At 38.6% G+C, this 22,051-nt stretch overlaps 1 protein-coding gene across 1 annotated transcript in view; it reads right to left on the bottom strand.

Annotated features, from left to right (window-relative positions):
• LOC139722643 (germinal-center associated nuclear protein-like) overlaps window positions 1-22,051 on the bottom strand; it is a 128,865-nt gene that overhangs the window by 46,872 nt on the left and 59,942 nt on the right. The window contains exons 20-24 of the mRNA XM_071633937.1: window positions 16,953-17,108; window positions 15,637-15,861; window positions 12,372-12,533; window positions 6,394-6,517; window positions 5,065-5,172 (exon numbers count right to left, since the gene is read on the bottom strand). Coding sequence (XP_071490038.1) covers window positions 5,065-5,172; window positions 6,394-6,517; window positions 12,372-12,533; window positions 15,637-15,861; window positions 16,953-17,108 — 775 coding nt within the window. The remainder of the gene's footprint in view (window positions 1-5,064; window positions 5,173-6,393; window positions 6,518-12,371; window positions 12,534-15,636; window positions 15,862-16,952; window positions 17,109-22,051) is intronic.

The following is a 22,051-nucleotide window of genomic DNA, read 5'->3' as shown; positions in this document are numbered from 1 at the left end:
TACCGTTGTGTACATGTACTTGCATCTGAGTCTCCACATCAAGGCAAAAGTTTAATATTTACCATGAACTTTGACGCTTTCTCGCACATTTTGGAGTGACTTTACAGCGCTACTGTGTGCGTGTATGTACTGTACCAACGTGTTGGTGCTGCCATTGCGGATGCTGCACTACTGTGCAGGTGTAGGCCTAACTATACACAGCCCATTCACTGTAAAAATGTGACAGGGCTGTACCAGGATGGTGCACAACAACAAAGCGAACGCAAAGCAAATATACCGATTGCGTTGAGTTTTTGATAATTGACATCATTTTTGTCAACTCAAACTCATTAAAGACAATCTTCTTTAGTTAGATTTCATGTCTATGTTATCGATATTGGTACACATACTTTACAACTTACCGAAAACGATGATTATATGCAGCATGTGCGAATGGTACATCGTCTTTCACTGTTGGCCATTTTGAACTAGAAATGTCGCTACAGCGACTGGTTATACCCCCGCCAAAACAACATTTCATAAGCTTTGGTCAAAAAACTGAGGAAGTAGTTAAATCCGCAAGATCTTTCCTTGATCTTCTGCCATTAATATGCCATTACCATGGCAACGTACTTTCGGGTACTGTCAAAAAATGCGTCTTGCACATCTACAACCAAAGGCACACATCTGTACCAAATTTCATGGAAATTGGGCAAAAACTGAGGAAGTAGTTTGCAACACAAAATTTTCCATCATTTTGTCTCATAATATGTGAGCTGTTACCATGGCAACATACTTTTTGTCACTGTCAAGAAATGTGTCATGCTGACCTATATCCTAAGACAAACATTCAATATGAATTCCATGAGAATTGGAAGAACACTGATGAAGCAGATTTGCCATGAAGCATTTTGCCCTATATTTTACCAATAACATGCTGTTACCATGGCAACGCACTTTTTGCCACTGCGGAAATATGTGTCTTGCACATTAACATATTCAGATGAACATCTGTACCTAATTTCATAAAAATTGATCAAAAACTGTGGGAGGAGTTCGCGACGCAAGATTTGTACCCATTTTTGCCCATAATATGCCGTTACCATGGCAACGTACTTTTGGGTACTGTAAAAAAATACGTCTTGCACATCTACAACCCAAGGCGCACATCTGTGCCAAGTTTTATGGGACGTTGAAAACTGAGGAAGTAGTTCGCGACGCAAGATTTGCAACGGACCGACCGACCGACCGCCCGACCGACCGCCCGACCGACCGTCCGCTGATTCCTATATACCCCCTTCAAACTTCGTTTGGCGGGTGTATAAATAATCGGGAGTTCACGCTGCATATAATCTTTGTTTTCAGTAAGTTGTAAATTGTGTACTATGTCAATATTGATAACATAGACATGGAGTCTGATTAATGAAGATTGTCTTTAATGAGTTTGAGGTGACAAATATGATGTCAAGTATCAAAACTCAACGTGATCGGCATGTTCGCTTTGTGTTCGCTTTGTTGTGCACCATCCTGGTACAACCCCAGTGCATTTTTTACAGTGATCTGGGCAGTGTACACACTGTAAAAGTGGTTTCTTTCACGGTGCTTTTAATTTCGCACTTTGAGGTTGAACTGCGAATTTAACATCACGCGAAAATGTTTTGTAAAGTTGCGCGAAATTAACCACGCAAGGAAATGTTTTGAACTTGCCACTTGTTACAACGCTATTGCGCACATGCACACACGAAGATTCCGCACACTGATGGTCAACACACACACAGTGATACCGCGCAATGTAGGTCATCTAGGCACAAGCATGTTATAAAGCACTCGATAGACAGGATTTCAGGCAAGCCTGCATTTAATTTTAATTTCTATTTAATAAACAAAAGAATAATTGGATTATAATTTGGGTTTTCATGTGCAAAATAAAACCGTGTTTGCCGACTGCGAATTCACAGATTTTGCCTACTGCGAATTTAAACACATGCGAAAAAGTCCGCACCGACGGAAACCCGCAAAAGTATCTGTATGCGAAAGAAACCACTTTTACAGTAGTTAGTGTAGGCCCTTGAGTAGAGCGCAGCTCAGGAGGGCTTCAATTCTAGCAATTGAGTTATTCCATAAAGTGTCAAAGTGTCTTCTGCAGGACTTTGGAGACTAAAATGCAAGGGAGTGTTTAGGCCGTAGGTCTGTACATGATCGAAAAATTATTTTTGGTGCAAAATGGCACTAGCATAATAGCCTGATAGCAGTGCATGAATACACGAACCTATAAAACCAAAAATGGCTCATGATATGCATGTGTATGAGTGTGCAGTGGAGATTTGTCCACATATATACGACATTTGTTCTGATGTTCTCAACAGTGAGCCATGCTGTCCAAGCCCACAGTATTACATAGCGGCTGGTTTGTAAGATAACAGTTCGATTCAATTCATTTTCATATTTCCATCTTTTTTTCTCAAAGAAATAACAAATTCATTAACATTAATAAAACAGATAAGAATAAAACATGTACATATCCACATCTTTTGACTGAATCAAATAAAGAACATACTGAACCCAAATCTAATTGCCATATCAAAGTATAAAGGTGTCTCACAGAAGTACGTAACAGAAATATGATGGGGCCTACAGAAAAGCTAGCTTGTAAAACTGTAGGTCCCAAAATTCATAGGTACACGTATGGAAATAATGGAGAATGGATATGAATGTCTTCATGACGCAAATCTCTCGTTTGAAGAGGCTACACCCCCGTAAATAATGCCAGTGTATATCTTGGCAATCAATGACTTAAAAACCAAAGATATAAAACACCCGTTTCTTGACCCTGGCCTAATCTAAGCATCAGTCATCGCCACAGCGCCACGGGGGGCCACCGCGAGAGGAGGAGATTGTTTTGGTTTTGGCATGGGCTATGAAGCTCCTTCTTATTCCTGTATTTTCGTTATTTACGGGTCAATTTTTTTCGTTCGAAATGTAAAATGGATGACCATAGAATTTCTCAATAGAATATAAAATTGAAAACTTTAGAAAGGATAGAGAAAATTGAGTTCACTTTGAATGGTCCTGCCACAGGCAGATGTCCTTATCATGCTCTTACGTAATACGACAGCTGCTGTAGTCATTATACCCTGGCTTGGCCTCCAGGTTTGTCACACCTGAGCAGGAAAGTTAATTTGCAATGGACAAATACTTTGACTCCTAACTCCTCAAACGAAGAATCGTTAGGGGGGTATAGCACCCCATCAGCTTCGTTAAAGTGGGGTCTCTCCTCAAACGAGGGATTTGACAAGCATGTTGACCAACCTATAAGACTATTCCAATATTAGAATTGATGTTAAAAAATGGAAATGATGTAAACCACATGTTGCTTTAATTCTTAATGTTGATTCTTGAATAGCAAGCACAACAGTAAAGTGAATACACACCATCGTGACATCAGATTGGTAGATGAATTTCCAATGCTTTTTTTGCTGCCAAAAAGTAGTAAATATCAAAAAAGTTGATGAGGCAACTCAAAACAGATGTGAATGGAAACACCGATTTAGCTATTTTCATTGCCATTTTGAAAAAAAATAGTCAATATCAAAAAAATTAATGTGGTGCCTAAATCGGATGCGCGCGAGGACAAGAAACTATTTTCTTTTTTTATTTGGAATTAAATGTGTGGTCACAATAGGATTACTTTTGATGATGCATGCGATTGTGCAATCTCTTCGAATCATATCTAACTTCCTCTCATTCTCAATTCCAAAGTCTTTAAAGCTACAACAGATTTCTCAGAAGGACTCACAATTCATCTTTTACCCTCTGGAATTTGCTGGCAATATAAAGAAAAGGGTCTACTACGAAACTTGTCTGGCAGATGCATTTTGCCAGGATAATGATATGTTTTTGGAGCATTTTGAATCAAAAGTGTAAAATGTGCCTTATGACATCCACTGTTATGATGACATTTTCCAAATAGTGCACTATTTGTGAAATAATGTCACAAAGCAACTCTGACATCGTGTACTGCTTCATACGCCACATTGTGAAATGTAACAATTGTGACATCACAAAAGTAAACTCTGACACTGCATGCTACTTCATACGGTCACTCTGTGAAATGTAACATAGCAATTGTGACATCACAAAGGAATTATGACATCATGTGCTGCTTGGTACTGTCACTTGGTGAAATGGTACAAAGCAATTGAGGTATCACTCCCCGCTTCATATGGTCACTATAGGATCCCTCCACAACATTGCATCTCATACATGGCTTCTCCCCTCCCTCATATTTTCCCCTTCTCTTGTTTAAAATTTTGATCCCAAATATAAAACAAAAGTACTCTGCCTAATTTCAAGTTTTTGTTTAAAACTATGGGTGTCCCTGCCTCCAAAAGTATTATTCACTTTGGGGATGTGCCCCTCAGTGAATAGTATAATTTTGGAGTCACCTCTGGCCACAGTCGTAACCAGAAACTCTCAAGGCAAAGTAGATTTGTATATTATCATCAAATACTTTTGATCAAATCACAACTGTTATACCTGAAGCACCCTTCCCATGCAGCAGTGGGTTGGTAGAACGTTACAAGTACCAGGTACATTATGCTCACAGGTAGTACTAAATTGCATGCAGCTAACAAGTTGCTGCATGTGATTCACTCTCGCGTCACAGCTACTGCTATGGTACGACTCCATATATTGTAATCAATGTAGTTGCATCTATAACATCACATAAATGTACATGTACATGTAGCAACCATGATCAGGTTTGCTATGAGACTGAAATACTTTTGCTGTACCTCTGAGTAATATTTCACATTCTCCTTGTTACCAAAGTAAAATTGTGTTATCATGGCATTATTTAACACATTTCTTTTTGCATAAGCCTCCATTCTAGAGTAAATTCAACAATTTGTGCAGGTGAATGAGAACTATATTTTGGCAATTTTTGTTGTAAAGTTAACAGGGATTATGACAGAAATGATTGACACTTTCCCCTATCACTGCCACTGTTCCAGATAGAATGTCAATAAAAGGGTAAAAGACTGAAAAGAAAGACATTATGATAAAAGAAATGTAAGCTGGGCATACCACACTCTCCTTGATATCTGACCGGCCATTGTGGGAGCTGCAAGCAGTGGATCAAAGAACGGAGGTCAGTCAGTGTCTCTGAAGTATTCCACTCGGGACTTGGAAGATCTACAGGATGGAATAAGCAGTAGGACATGCCAGTATTTTTCTACAAAGAGTACTCTGCCTTTTTCTGCGATATAAAAATGATTGTGATCAAGATGGATCACTGTGGTGATATCAGTGAATACAAAATGGCAAAAAGATGAATTGAGCACCTGATCCACCCCAATTCAACATGATGCAATTACCTGCAATACTCCTAAAGGAAATGTCATCGTATAAAGGACTGTCTTCTCAGGGGCCCTAAAAAGAATTACTCTTTCACATAAAGATAGCTACACACAGTAAATTTGTGTCTAACTTTCTGTTTTTCATGCTCAAGAGAAGCTGATGCTTGATATTTGTGACCCGCTACAACAAAAGTATCCTAAAGTCGCTGACGGGTGAGCCGAGAAAATCGAGTTCGAAGTCAGATCATCAAATTCCGTCAAAACGTTCAGATTTCTGTTTTTGACATAATTTTGTAGTCTAATGTATCTTCTATCATCTGCCGAAATTTCGAAGCTAAATGATCAAAGGAAAGGCAAGAAAATAGCGTTTTTCTGGGCCATGATTTTCCGACTTTCATCGGAACAGAAACATGTCCGAAGATTTGGATTTAGCGCCGCAGCTGGATTCCGCCCCTAGCAACGAGGGAGTGATCTCATTGGTCAGTGCGTGGCATCCTGGTTACTGATTGGTCGTGCGTAGACCACTGGCGCTAAGCTTGAAAGAACATCGCCGAGGTTGCTAGGAGCGTACCTCCTATTGTCAAACGGTCTAAATACTATCTTGCTTCCCCTTGATCCTGACAGCGTCGGAAGGAAAACTTCGAAGGCGGTTTTCTCGAAACGCTGATTTTCTAAACTACTCGACATGCCCTAATAAAATAATTGATATCTCCGCAACTGAGTACTTTTATGAGTCATGTTATATATGAGAATAAAGTGGAAGAGTTAGGGAATCTTGGCATGTCATTTTCAGAAAATTGTCCTCCCCCGACTTTCAAATCCTTTTGTTGCAGCGGGTCACATTTTCAGTGTTTTTGGCCATGAGCTCTTTCCCCCAGACCCAATGGGGCAGCCATATGGGGCCCAAAAGTTGCAATCTTTCATTGTTTTTGTCTCTTGTTTATGTTTGTTGATTATATATTTTTAGGGCACATTCTTTCAATCTAACAATTCTTGCCTATGGTGTTTAAAGGTTTATAAATTTGAACTATGTGAACAGCTATTCTGCTGCTTATACCTGGATGTTGGGTTCTGTCAAACTCAGGTGGGGGCCATGAGATCTTCATCAGAGAATCAGAACTGGCTACCATGGCAAGATGACTAATGACAGCGTTGAAAAGGCCTACTATTGCACTGGGAGCCTGAAAAATATAAAATCAAAACATTAAGTCATACCTGACTAGTCACTCATGGATACAGTAAAAACATGGAAAACACAGATCACAAGAGACCCGGGGGTCTCGCACTCACCTGAGTATCGCAAGTTCACCTTCCAAGCAGTCCCCTTATCTAAATTACACATAGCACTACTGTAACTTATCGCTTACAATTTGAGGAAAAGAAGATTTTCAAAGATTCCTTAATTTGGCGGTTCGGGCATTGTGCTCCAGTACGCCCCCCCCCCCTCCCCCAAGTAGGGAATCATGCCCACTTGTACAAATATATAATTATCTATTCTATCACGCAGGCAACAATACCTGCCAACTTTGGTGAAAATTTGAGTACGCATTCTCAAGAAGAAGATTAAAATATACAATTATGGCCCTGATTTGTCTACAGAAATAGAATTTTAAAGATCCCTTAATTTGGAGGGGGGGGATTGGGCCCCCTTGGGCTCCCAGGGGAGCATGGTGCCCATCTGAACAAATTGAGATCCTGTTCTCCTAGGGATACTACCTGCCAAGTTTGGTGAAAATCCATCATGGCATTTTCAAGAACATGAAAATGTACAATTTAGGCTCCAATTAGGACCCCTCCACTGGGTCCCAAGGGTGGCGGGGGGGGGGTCCCAAGGGGGGCATCCCTGATTCCGCCATGAACAAACTTGTAACTACAGTCATCAATGTACTTAATCATGGTATTAACTTAGCTCTATCACTTCTGGTTCAAGAGAGTAGACGATTTTTTTTTTTAAGATTCCTTAATTTTGGGGGGTTTGGGTCCCTTGGTGCCCCAAGGTGTGGCATGGTGCTCCTTTGAAGGAATTGAGATTATATCCCCCTAGGGATGCTACCTATCAATTTTGGTGAAAATCGGTCATGGGGTTTCCAAGAAGAAGATGAAATTGTACAATTTAGGCCCCATTAGGACCTCTCCCCTGAGGTCCCATGGGGGGCACCCCTGATTCTGCCATGAACAAACTTGTAACTACAGTCATCAATGTACTATCTAGTACTTCTGGTTCTAGAGAAGAGGATTTTTTAAAATGCCTTAATTATGGCATGTTTGCCCCCCCCCCCCCCCCCCCCCCAGGTGGGGCATGGTTCCCATTTGAACAAATTGAGATCCTATCCCCCTGGGGATGCTACCTGTCAAGTTTGGTGAAAATTGGTCATGGGGTTTTCAATAAGAAGATGAAAATTCAAGTTTATGCCAGACACACAACACATGGCAGACGTCGGACGAAGAGCGATCGCAAAAGTTTACTTGAGCCTTCGGCTCAGGTGAGCTAAAAAGGTAGGATTCAAACACACACAGGACAGATAATTTTACCCTACATCTAACATTAAACTTATATGTCTTTTCTGACAGTGATATTTGAGCTAAAATTATTTATTTTGTCTAACATATAGTGCACTGGCATTATAACAAAAATTCCGATTGCAATGAAATAAAAATTCAGGTCGCAACATTATCCTCTCTATATTTTTTATTGCTTATTTGTTCAGTCTGTAACAAAATTTCGATATAACAAAAGAAAAATGCTGGTCCCAAGGACTTCATTATAATTAGTGTTCACTGAACTGTAAGACCAGAAATATTTGCTTGTATTATAATTTTGTCGAGAGCAAAGATTTACAAAATGAAAATGCACATAAAAGTTCTTGTCTACACTGTATGCATAGAATGCCAGCGGCATTTCCCCCAAAATTTCATGCCACGACAAAGGCCGTTGGCTCCAATTCGCAAAAATTTCATGCCCTGAAAACTTCATAGGGGTATCTGAATACCTAAGAGAGGCAAATGGCAGGTCGTGACAGGGTCACCATAAGTGTCATGAAAATTATGACAATGCTACTAGTACCATACAGTACTTTCAGGTCTCTGCTGCAAGACAATTTTTTTTTTTCAAATACAGAAATAAGCATTACAATAATTATAGACAATTCTTTTCCATGACAAAGTCTTACATGACACGGTTTATATGCTGAAGAATGCTACACCTTGCATGCAGTTCCAGATGATTTAGAGGTGACCACTATTTACATCTGGATCATCTATGGATTAAAGGCTTTTGCTATCATCCTCATTAATAACCCCCAAAAAAAAGAGACAGTGCACACAGCATACGTACGAACAGTTGCATATAGGCCTAATGCATCTTATAGTAATAATAGTAATATTGCAAAGGATGAGGTAACAATCTACATTGCACACAAAAATATAGATTTTCACGGTCAATATCATACTTTTGTAATTCCAATTCATTAATGTGCATTCAAATTCACACAGTGTGCCCATGCAATAATATTCGGGCATTCAAATTCAATCAATCAAATTCAATCAATTTCATTTAAGGGAGTTCTATTTCGTTTTTGTCAAATCAAATTCATGCTTGGGCATTCAATTTCCAAATGCAAGCATTGCATTTCCTACTCAGGCATTCACATTCACGTGATAGTCATGTGATAGTCTGATGAGCTTGTTTGGAGTGTTCAATTTCATTTTTAGGTAATCAAGTCCCTACTTCGTGCACGTAATTTAATGAAGAAAATGGAGTAAACTTTTTTAAGAAAGGAGAAAGGGCATGTACAACCAATTAAGGCTTGCATATAGTGTAATTATGATTGTTTAAAGGTTCTACATTGTTCCCTGTTCATGTATTTTTTGTTTTTCATCTAAATAAATTTTAAATTGTAAGGTTCAATCAGCAGTGCATCCAAACAACAAGACAATCTAATCATATTTCTTGATGATACTGCATGCTGACAACGCCCCAACACTAACCACATAATGACAATGCATCAATTTAAAGACAAACTGACACACAATGATCTCACTTAGTCCCGCAAATGAAAACCAATAAGATAGCAATAAACAACAAACAAGATGTATACAATGATCATGTTATCAGGTTCAATGTAGTCAAAATTGATGGGTTTTTCTTTCCCGAAGGTGTCAACTAACCTTCTGTATTATGCTCGTCTGTAGGCCTGCAGTGCCTAATGTTTCTTTGTTTGTTTCATTTTCTATCTAAGAAGATGGCTGGATAGCCCATATTCAGCAGCAATAGCTGGTCTTCCATGGGGTCCAGTTGGATGTAAGGTTTGACCACATCACTGGGTTAAATACCCTAATCTTTGCGATGAATAAATGAAGTGGGATCTTTTACGTGCTCCTGTCTTAAATTTGAATGCTCCGATAGTGAATTTGAATGACCGGATTTTGAATTTGACTGCTGATTCTGTGTTGCGAGCATGGAATGTGTGAAATCGAATGCTCCGAATAGGAACTTGAATGACAAAAGCATAAAATTGACCAGGAAAACCTATACAGTGGATTCCCATTATAAAGAAGTGCCCAGGACCAGCAGTTTTCTTTTGTTATATCGAAATTTTGTTATAACCGAACAAATAAACAATAAAGAACATTGGGCTGATAATGTTGGAACCTAAATTTGTACTTTGTTGAATCTGGAATTTCGTTATTACCGTGTTCGTTATAATGGGAGTGCACTGTACTACAAGCCGTTTCACTTCTCATAATGATCTGTTTGACATTACTTGTCCTTGAGATAAATGGAAACAAAACAACTTCTAACTCACATTGGTTAGTGTGATTCATCACAAGGACACCAACAGTGTATAAATTCTCTCACAAGTAATGACATGTTGTTCAACTGGATTACTTGTAAAAAATCATGCAGAGAACAGTTTTTGACTCATCTATGTTAAAGTCACTTTGTAAGCTCTAACTAGCTGGAGAGCATTCACCTGTGATAGGTGAATGGGTGATGTTACTGCCTGTATTGTTTAGAGATTGAGGAATTTTCTGGAGAACCAATTTGTATGTTCGTGAAAGGTTGTATCAGGGTCCCTTCCCCTGTTGAGGGAAGGAGTTTCCTTGTTCACAAATGCAGCTTCACAGACTCTTCTTTCAAATCATCTGGTTTCCTTGTCGATCAGGTGAGTGTACAGAGGCTGTTTGGTCTCATCGACATAATTGTCTTTACAACCCTTCCCTTGAGACTGGATCCTGTATAATTGGTCTATTAATGTTTTGGAATTGTGTCAATGGGGTGTAACAATTTCTGTCAAAGAGTGTTGGCAGGCTAAAATAAAGAGAAATGCAATAGGCCTATCAGCCAAGAATCTGTTGGATTTTCTCCGACAGTCCTTGGCAGTATGAAGCAGAGACTCCTTGGTCCAATGACTGGGAAGTGGTGTCGGATGCCCTGTCTTTGATGTCACATTTGTACAGGTGAAGGATTTAGTCTCTGTAACTACATGTTTCAAGGACAGTGCGCAGGTGACACAGTTCCGTTTCCTTCGTCTCTTTAGATGAAGGGAGGTAGAATGCTCTGCGGAACAGAGTTCTCACCACCCACATTTGTGGATAAATGGGTAGGGACAGACAAATAGCAAAAACTGGTCCGTGTGTGTGGGTTTCTTTGTGATATACTAACACAAAATGTCTTCCTTGTTGACAATGATCAAGCAGTCCAGGAAGGGAAGATTGCTGTCCTTTTTCCACTTCCATTGTGAACTTTAATGACAGGGTCATAGTTGTTAATGTGCTGAAAGCAGACCAATTCAGCAGGCTATATCATATTCCATGTGTTGTCAAAGCCATACCAATATGAAGGTGCTACTTCCCTAAATGTGCTTTAATAGAGCTGTTATTTCAAACTGATTCATGTACAGGCTACCTAGGACTGGAGATATGGGTGATCCCATAGCACAGCCATGCTTCTGTTTGGAGAAGATACCATTGAACACAATATAAGCTGTGGATAAACAAAGGATCTAACAACTGGCAAATTTGCTCAGAGCTCAGTTTGGTTCTCTGACTGATGTAGACTGGAGTTACTTCTCAGGAGCTCCCTACTTCAACAGCTTTGTCGGGAGTTACACTCGTAAACAGTGCAAGCATATTGAAGGAGGCGATGGTCTTGTTCTTCTCAACCTTAATGCCCGCTCATTCTCAATCAAGTCCCTCAAATTCAGGATGTGATGTTCTGATGAACAGACTACAGGGCTCAAAATGGATGGAAATAATTTGCCAATGTTATACTTTTGACACTACATATGTACTGCTGATGATGGGGCTAAGAGGTGTATCTGTCTGAAGGGGTCTTTGGGAGTCCACAGACAGCTGAAATATCATCCCTCAGGTAAAGAGTGTAAAGGGAATGATTGTAGAGATTGCAATCTACATTGTATATAACCTCCCTTCTCTAGTTGTAGAATCTCAAGTACTCTACAAGTAAACATTTTCCCACATTTTGTGCAACCTGAAATTAGCACAATAATTAAAGTGCAATTAATACATTTTTGCTTTGATGCTTTGATTCCGCAGAATCAAAAACACAAAATTCAATTTACCTGATGGAGAGCAAAAAATTTAGATGATGTATCTTTTTTTAGCCGGTCATAAGTGTGGCTGTTCCTCAACAAATTGTTTAAACTTTCTAGGTATAGTCAGTCTCATTCAAAACCACAGAGCATCTGCCTTTGTCCCCTAGTGACATAACAAGATACTAGTCCTTTAAAAGTTGGTGCATGGCCTTCTTTTCTCTTTTAGAAGACACAACCTTTCACTACCATACAAATCGGCGATCCAGAAAATCCTTGATGTGACACAATACAAGTAATAACATTACCCATTCATCCATCACAGGTGAATGCTCTCCAGCCAGTCTGTGCTGAAGAAGTGACTTGCACAAGTCATGAAAATGTACTCATCAAGATTTCCACAAGTCCAGTCAAACAGATTTAACCATGTGTTATCATATTACCTTGATTAATCAAAGTCTATACTGATATATTCTCTCACCAATGGAAACTGCCCACTCTCACGTCGCATTTTGGCTAGCTGCTGGACATTTGTACTGAAGAATTTGGAGAGCCCACTGTCCAGATACTCTTGCAGGGAATCACAGGCAATAGAAGGCACCCTAACTCTGTGGGACACTAACCAGGCTAAACCTTCTTTGAGCTGAAATCAAAGAAAACAATGATATTTATCATACTTATCAACATACAAACAAAAGAAAGAACATAGAACAATTAAACTGCACTGAACTTCAAATGAAATGTTACAGGGAATGAATTCCACATACCAATGTGGATTGAGTGAATGAAGCAATATTAGAAGAATAGTAAAAGTTTGCGCTCAATAACAATCTATTCAAAGTTATGAATTTTCAAATTTTTGGTGCAGTCGTTACTGGATGAGTAGACTACTACAAATTGTGATGTACGACAAACAATACAGAGAAAATATATGGAAAATTCATCATATTTTCACATATCTAGCACAATGATAGGGCACTTGAATCACCTCTTTCAGAGAGCAGGGAGAATGATATCACCCTTAACAAATGCTAGATACAAGTTCCTACTATTATCACTGATTCTCTCTGAATCCATGTGCACAGTTGGGTTTCATTCCTCTTTAAATGATGGCATTTTATGTACGTTTTGAGAGTGCCTGGACCCGTTTTGACAGTCGTGCTAAGTTGGGGCTCTCTGACACTCTACCCTGTGACCCCGAAATGTCACACATATTATCTCAACAAATCTGCATCCCATGTCTCTAAGAATAGCACCTTCAAACTCTGGTTAACAAAGGGTAAAATGTCAAAAATTTACTCCAAATGGACATGTTAGACAAACGCTACGGCTCACTTAAGTCCATGGCTCAGGCAAGTTTAAGCCAACTCAACACATAAATTGGTCATGTGAAGATAACATCTGATAAAACACATTGTTGTGTCTTTTGCATTCACAGAAAATCATCACTGTAATTTATGGAAATCTCTATTTTTGATTGCTAACACCATTACTTTCGGCTGTACTATCACACAGCCGATTCTTATACTAAATGCAATCTTCAGATAAAATACAAAGTAAACAGAGAATTTGCACAAAAAGTACAAGGCCAAAGTACCAAAAGATGCACTTTGAGTAATGAGTCTTACATGTCTGGATACCACTTTGCATTAAAGAAGTTTGCATTAGAGAGCTGGCATCCACTAGGGCATGGACAAGATGCGGAAAGCAAATTAAGTAATTATGCACTCATTCCGCAAACTCTCCACACGTTCCTGAAAGAGTTCATTCACTGTCTTTATCATTCCTAAACATGTCCAGACATTTCCGCACCTTCGGGAGAGAGAAAAAGTTCCATATCCAAATTTTGATCTAGTCCAAAATATGGATGCAGAAATGAACTTCTTGACACCTTCAGCAACTTGTCGTGAGGACATCGTCAGGTCATCCTGCCATTCTGTAACACTTTGCACCTTCCGCAAATGCTCCTGAGAGAATTCTGTGGTGCGGGCAGCTTTGCGAATGACAGTGAAAGACACCTGGAATGTTTTAGATAGAACAGCGCGTGAATCTAAAAATGAAAGAGTGTGACGCCGCTGCTGACAGCTGGTCAAGACACAAAAGAGTGGAAAGGTTCCCACGAGCAAAAGCATTTTGAAAGTAAAAATCAATGCAGCATTATGCCTATGAAAATCAAAAAGACAATGGGGGGGGGGGGGGAGAGATACTCATCCTAGCCCTACAGCCGAGCCTCTTCTCCTCTGAACAGGTAAATGTCAGCATTTCCTGGGGCCCAATGAAGAAGGCAAAACAGAAGACAGCGGTAATTAGGAAGAAGACAACAGTAATTAGGAAGAAGCAGCCCCCTCAGCTCCTAGTAAGTTTTTGTTTGGAAATGTCTCTCTTTTCAGAAATCATTTTGTTTTGAGGGATTTTAATGGCGGCCATCACATAGCACATAATTTTGTTCGATGTACATGTGACTGCCCACCTCAAAACCCATAAAAGTAGAACTAGGTCAAAATGAAAATTTCATTCTTATACCTAACTGGTTAGTTCAAAGTACTAAGCTCTAAGCCTGAAAATTATTTCACAAGTCAGGATTGGACCATCCAAACCCATCCACAAACTGAATGATAAAAGTAATGAACTTTCATCAATAAAAAAGAGAGAAAATCGAATTAAAGATTCTGATCACTTTAAAAAAGGTATGCTATGCAATGTATCAAAAAATGTTGTATTTTACAGTGTGAAAGAAGCGCATGTTCGGAATAAAAGATGGTCCAGAAATTCTGCCACCTTTTTTGAGAGACAAACCTGAGCTACATTCCTAATGAGGCTATCCAAATGAGGCCATCAGCCCAGTCAGCTATGCTTATGCTAACGGTCTTCTGCTTCCTTGTTGAATCTAATGTATTGCCTCTTTTGTATGTACTTGCAACCATAAAATGTTTCAGAATGACTTAGTCATGCACATAGTAAAGACTACACATTTGCATTACTCCTTTGTCATTTTGTCATGTTTTGTTTATATTTTTTTACAACCATGTAATTTATTTCGATTTAATTTGATGTGAGAAGCAGAATAAATACGAATGAATGAATTAAGTATTTCAATTTCAGGTTTGTTTCAATTTAAACAGAGAAATGACTGCTCTCCCAGATAAGACAGACTTCAAAAACTAGAGTCATCATCCAAACTAACAGTATTTTCTTCCATTGAGGGTCAAGACCAGTGGTAGCGGAGCATCTCTCTCATCTTGTATTTGAAGCAGTAAGGCAAGGTGAATTCTGGCTGGTGTGACCTCCACATGACGGCTAGCAGTCATATGAGAAAAATCAATTTCTTTTATATAACCTCACATTTTTTTCTCCATATATTGTCCGCATATCCGACTCATACTGTCGGAAAGTCATCCTGATTGCCCTTGTTCATGATTTTACCACTTCTGGTGTGATCTTGGATGTGTCTGCTGTGTCTGACTACGGTCAGCATATTTTGAGGCATTTTGAGCCCATCCTACAACTTGTAAGTGACTCCTAGGAAACTCCTATGAATGTCTGCAGTCAGTCTACAGTCAGAGCAGAGATTTTTATGAATGTCCCAGGACAAGCCGATTCACACACTTTTTCTTTAATGTTTGATGTGGAAGGAATGCCGAAATGACAAAATTCGCTTCCGCAATCCGCAACCCTTCCCAGTCTTGTCAGTGCTCTAGTGGATGTCAGCCCTAATCAAATGAATTAATGTTACATGGTATTTTTACCCTCTCAGAGGCAATTGGGTCTGCAACATCCAGTGGTATTACCACCGTCTTCCATGCTGCTATTTTTTTCTCCTTGGTCAGAAGTTCCAAATTCAAATGGAACACCCATCTCTCAGCTACAGCAGCATCAGTATCACTGACAACACAAAGAATGGGCACTGGTGACCCTTGTGCCCCATTCGCAAGGACCATGTTTAGTCTCTGGCAGGCTTCTTGGATGCAACTCTGCAGTGATCAAAAAGAAAACAAAAACCCATAGAATTATGCTTTTCTTCTCTATTCATCTATTTTCAGATATTTTTAAACAATAAATTACTACAATGATAAAATGTTCACTGGGATGACTGCAAGAAAACGCTTGGCATTGATCGCTTTGTATAAGTATTAGGATAATGCAATGTCTCCTAAAGTGATTAACATTCTTTTTGATACACTTCTTTCAAAACTCATGCCAGGGTAGAGAAAACACACTTATATATGTTCCACTGACTTTGACCCTGCCATGAACATTTGCAAGGTACATTGACCATCATAACATATGCACACACTCTGAAGCACTGTACTCTCACTCTACAGGCAAAGATGGCACAGTCACTCCCTGTACAGTGGTCACCACTTAATTGGGAGGGGTCAGGAGACAAGTTCTTCTCCCATTTGCAATCTGATAAAAGTGCATGAGTACACTCGATATGACTGCCTGCACTACATCCTACTGTGTAACAGCAAATGTTTTAAATAGACTATGCAATTAGCATACTCTATCTGGATATGGGTAGAAAATAACCCTTTTGGTAAGGAAACGTAATCCCTGCAATTATTTCTAAGGATCTACTTATTATTTCTAGACATTGATGACTGACAATGAAAGTTTTTCACCTAGAATTTGTCCCGATAAAGTGGTTTATGGTTCTGATTAAGCAGTGGAAATATCATGTGAAAAATTTGATACATCAGGATTTGTTGCACTTATGCAGGGTTCCCGCTATTCAAGTGGTTCCCAATTAATGGGTGAACACTGTGTGCATCTTTGTGACAGCAGTATCAATGCAGTAGTCATTAAGAAAGAGAGTATAGTTTACTTTGCTACAAAATCACAAAATTCCAATGACAAAAGGGTAATGGTAACAATAAGTTGATTATGAGGATGTCCCACAAGAAAGAATATTAACTCATGATGATGATGCTGAAAATATATAGATGCTCTAGTAATTGACCAATTGATTCATTATCAAATAAAAGTAATTTACAGTGCCTATATGACAGAAAATTTGTCACTGATTTCTGATGTACTGTGTATTTCAATTCACTAGGCTCACCTCATTAGCTGGACTAGCAAGTGTCAGAATGAATCCGCTGCTTCCCATGAGCTGGTACACGGCATTGTCCCCTAGGGAGCAGCCAATCACTGCTTTGGTACAGATGCCCACTGGTAATTGGCTGGCCACTTGTGTATACAGACTTAGGGTCTGGACCTGCAGGAAGGAGTGAAATTGTGAACGTGGCATGATGATATTACCAAGATAATCTAAAAAAAAAAAAAAAAAAAAAAAAACATGACTGAAAATCATCTAAATCGATAGGCCTACTACACAACATCATCTGCTACTAGTCTTTCAAAAGAGTCAGCCAAGGAATGCACCCTATGCTGATGAAATGGTGAAAATGGTGCAACTCAGGAAACACCTGCGTACATCAAAAAACACACACTAAACAAATACATGAGCACCTGATCTCAGGCCAAAGACAGTCTTTGTTATGGTGGAAATGGATGGATATAACTATAGTCAGGTTCCTTATAAAATGTAATTTTGCAAGATTTTATTATTTTTTTTTTTTTAGAGAGAGAGAGTATCAAATTTACACATTTTTGGAAAGCTGACTGTGTAAGAAATCAGGAAAACAATGTTTCCATTTGCCCCTGTTACCTACACTGTATAATGCCGCCATCTTGGATTTTTCCAAAATGGCTGCCATAAAACAGGTTCTCTTCAATGTATCAGCTTCTAATAACCTAAAAACTTGATTTTGACAGCAAAACCCCCATTGCACCAAATTTGAGTAAATTGCTTCAAAATTGTGAAAGACGTTCACTCTACAATATTTTCAAGAAAATATACCATTACCATGCAATGCCTTGGCGGGTACAAATCCAAAATATGTCTTGCTTAACTACACCTATAGATCATTATGCAAACCACATTTGAAATAAATTGTTTAAATACTGTGGAAGTAGTTCACTCCACAAGGTTTTGGGAAAATTCTGGTTACCATGGCAACACTTTCTCAGGCAAACATAAAAAAAAAACAGGTCCTACACATCTACACCTCAATATCATCATGTATACCAAATTTGAGTTCCATTGCTTAAAAATTGTGGACATAGTTCACTCCAGAAGACTTTCAAGGAAATATGCTGTGACCATGGCCATGCCTTGTTGGGTACAAACAAAAACTGTGCCTTGGATAAACTACACCTATAGATTATACACACCAAATTTGAAATAAATTGCTTAAATACTGTGGAAGTAGTTCAGTCCAAAAGGTTTGGGGAAAATTTTAGTTACCATGGCAACATTTTCTCCGACAAAGCAAAAAAAAACCCCAAATAAACCATGTCTTGAACATTTATATCTCAATGTTATCATACACCCCAAGTTTCACTGAAATTGCATCAGAACTGTACAAGGAGTTCGCGACGCAAGATTTGCAACAGACAGCCCCACAGTCCGACCGCCCGACCACACGCTGATCAGATCCCTATACCCCCTTGTACACTTTGCGTATGCGGGGGTATAATGAAAGGGTTTACAGAGAGCTGGGAATGAAAGGATTGTAGAAAATGTATTGGCAAATGAAATGGTCTACACTGAGCTGAGAATAAAAGGGTTATAGAAATTGTCTTTACAAATGAAGGGTTATACACTGAGCTGGGAATAAAAGGGATATAGAAACTCTCCTGCCAAATGAAAGGGTCTACAAAGAAGCTGGGTATAAGAGGATTTTGAAAATCTCCTGCCAAATGAAAGGGTCTACACTGAGCTGGGAAAAAAGGGTTATAGAAATTGCCCTGGAAATTGAACAGGTCTACACTGAGCTGGGAATAAAAGGGTTATAGAAACTGTCTTGCCAAATGAAAGGAGCTACACAGAGCTGGAAATAAAAGGGTTATTGAAATTGTCCTGCAAAGTGAAAGGGTGTACAAAGTAGCTGGGAAAAAAAGGGTTATAGAAATTGTCCTCAGTAATGAAAGGTTCTACACTGAGCTGGGAATAATAGGGTTATAGAAACTGTCCTGTCTATTGAAAGGGTGTACAGAGTAACTGGGAATAAAAGGATTATAGAAACTGTCCTGTCAAATGAAAGGGTGTACAAAGTAGCTGGGAATTAAAGGGTTATAGAAATGGTCATTAAACCAATGAAAGGTTGTACACTGAGCTGGGAATAAAAGGTTTCTAGAAATTGTCCCTACTAATGAAAGGTTATACACTGAGCTGGGAATAAAAGGATTATAGAAATTGTCCTCACTAATGAAAGGTTCTACACTGAGCTGGGAATGAAAGGGCTATAGCAACTGTCCTATCAAATGAAAGGGTGTACAAAGTAGCTGGGAATAGAAGGGTTATAGCAATTTTCCTTACTAATGAAAGGTTGTACACTGAGCTGGGAATGCAGTGGTAGATAACACAATTGAATGCATGTAAGACTTCATGAACAAGAGTCGACTTTTTTTGACCAAATTCCCAACCTCCAAATCATGTAACCATGTTTTTTTGTTTTTGTTTTTGTTTTGAATAGTGCTATCAACTTGTCATTAATAGCTTCTGAACTAGAATGTGACTGTTAACTGAAATTTGTCAGAACTATCACTGGTTACAAGATGTGTAATACATTGCATGGGATATATCAAACTGGATACTTAAAAAAAAAAAAAAAAATATATATATATATATATATATATAAAAAAGATAAGTAACAAAGCTGCAACAAATTTCATGCTGTATTCACCAACGGTTTATTTCTTCACACAAATTTTCGAGCGTCTCACCGCCCTTTCTCAAGTGTTGATAAACCATGTTGTAATAGTGGACCAGATTCAATGATAAACAGAGAACATAGTTGTTTAACGATGAAATGAACAACTTTAATCCACTATCACAAACTAGCGTCATGTAATGACTGCTGCTCTGACAGTATGGATATATATATATATATATATACATATATATTTGCTGTGTTCTCCTTTCAAATACTACCTCGTCAAAAAAAAAATTGTTGTATGCATTTTTGTGACATTACCGTTTGCATTTGTGCCATTTAATAGAAATTGTATCAGACAAGGTGTTTGCTGTCACAGCTGTACACAAAGTGGGAGTGAGAATCATTCATTGCCGGTGTATGATCATATCTACAATTACATGTACAGTGAAACCCCGTTATAACGAGTCCGGTTGTAACGAGGAACCGCTTATAACGAGGTGATCGCGTCGGTCCCATTTTCCTTTGCGTGTAAACCTATAGCAAAACGTATCGGTTATAATGAGTTCGGTTATAACGAGATTCCGGTTATAACAAGGACATTTTCGGCGCATCGCGATAAAGACAAACATAAGAAATTTGATCGGATATAATGAGGTACCATTTTTTGACTTGCCGCTTTTCAAACACACACAAACGAAACATTGAAAATCGAATTCACACTATCCATGTCTTTTTCCCATTTTGCAGAAAACTGTTCCTTCCATGTTTTCTTCTAAACCACGCAATAAGACACATTAATACCATCCGATGTTCCTACTAAATTATTAAACATATAATCATTCGATTTTCTTTCTTCGCGAGATCACACACGTGCGTAATGTTACAGGTCAGACCACAGCGCAACAAGGGAAAAAAAGATAATGCACTCAAATCTTTTCATGTAGCGACACTCGTGGCAAATATGGAAATTGGAATGCGTGTGCAACTCAACATTTTATCCTTTCCATTTGTAGTCCCGACTCCCAGTTCTTTTGCTGGTTAGCAAATATGAGTGTATGATTACAGCTGAAATAATAATGAAATCGCGATCTCACCGGGTGACATTATAGCGTAAAAATACATGAATAACGCAATCCTGTCGCATATTTTTTAAGAACGGATGTATACACTGCGAAGGGATTTTCGGAAAGAAGATAAAGAACGCATCTTTAATCCCTTTGGGCGCAACGATAATACATTGTATGATATTACAGCCGAAATGATTTATGAAATCATCGCATTCCCGCTGGGCAACAACAGCGCAAAATAACCTCGCAAGTTACGGTATACGACGCACGTACGTTCCTCTGAAATCATCGCGATCTCGCTGGATGACAGTAGCGTAAAAATAGTTGAATAACGCATGTTAAGCTACTTAATCGGTGTTCAGAAGAAGAAACAAACACATTTAACAATTTGAATAGATCTGGGTTTGTTTATTATCACAATTTTAACAACGCATTTCACAATGAAGATTTTTCTTTCTTTCAGAATGGTCTACGAGGAACAGATTTGCGTAAAAAGGATCACAACCTTCTAAATTCAATCCTGTCACATATTTTTCAAGAACGGATGTACAAAACGCGCAGAGATTTTCGGAAGAAAATGAACAACGCATCTTCAATCCCTTCGGGTGCAACGAACATACATTGTATAAGATTTCAGCTGAAATGATTCATGAAATCATCGCATTGCCGCTGGGCACCAACAGCGTAAAAATACCCCGCAAGTTACGGTAAAGGAATAAAGCATGTATGTTACTCTGAAATCATCGCGATCTCGCCTGTTGACAGTAGCGTAAAAATAGTTGAATAACGCATGTTAAGCTACTTAGTTAATGTTCAGAAAAAGAAACCAACGCATTTAACAATTTGAATACATCTGGGTTTGTTCTTTATCACAATTTTAGCAACGCATTTCACAATGAAAATTTTCTTTCTTTTGGAATGGTCTACGAGGGACGGATTTGTGTAAAAAGGATCACAACCTTCTAAATTCAATCCTGTCGCTTATTTTTCAAGGACGGATGTACAAAACGGGAAGAGATTTTGGAAGAAAATAAACAACGCATTTTAATCCTTTCGGGTGCAATGAACATACATTGTATAAGATTACAGATGAAATGATTCATGAAATTATCACATTTCCGCTTGACACCAACAGCGTAAAAATACCTAGCAAGTTACGGTCAACAACGCATGTATGTTGCTTTATTTGCGCTGGCGTTTAGAAAAACATAACAAACGCATTTTATATAATCTGATTTTAATATAATATAGGCCTATACTTCTCAAGAACATAACGTGCACTATTATGCGAAGAGATTTTCGGAAGAAAAATAAAGAATTAACCTATTTCAACCCCGACTTTTTCGCCTAATTCACAAATAATTTCCCTT

This window comes from Diadema antillarum, unplaced genomic scaffold (genome assembly GCF_040938485.1).
Source record: "Diadema antillarum isolate AM-2024a unplaced genomic scaffold, OU_Dant_1.0 scf00000168, whole genome shotgun sequence".
NCBI lineage: Eukaryota > Metazoa > Echinodermata > Echinoidea > Diadematoida > Diadematidae > Diadema > Diadema antillarum.
This window is presented reverse-complemented; position numbering and strand designations above follow the sequence as displayed.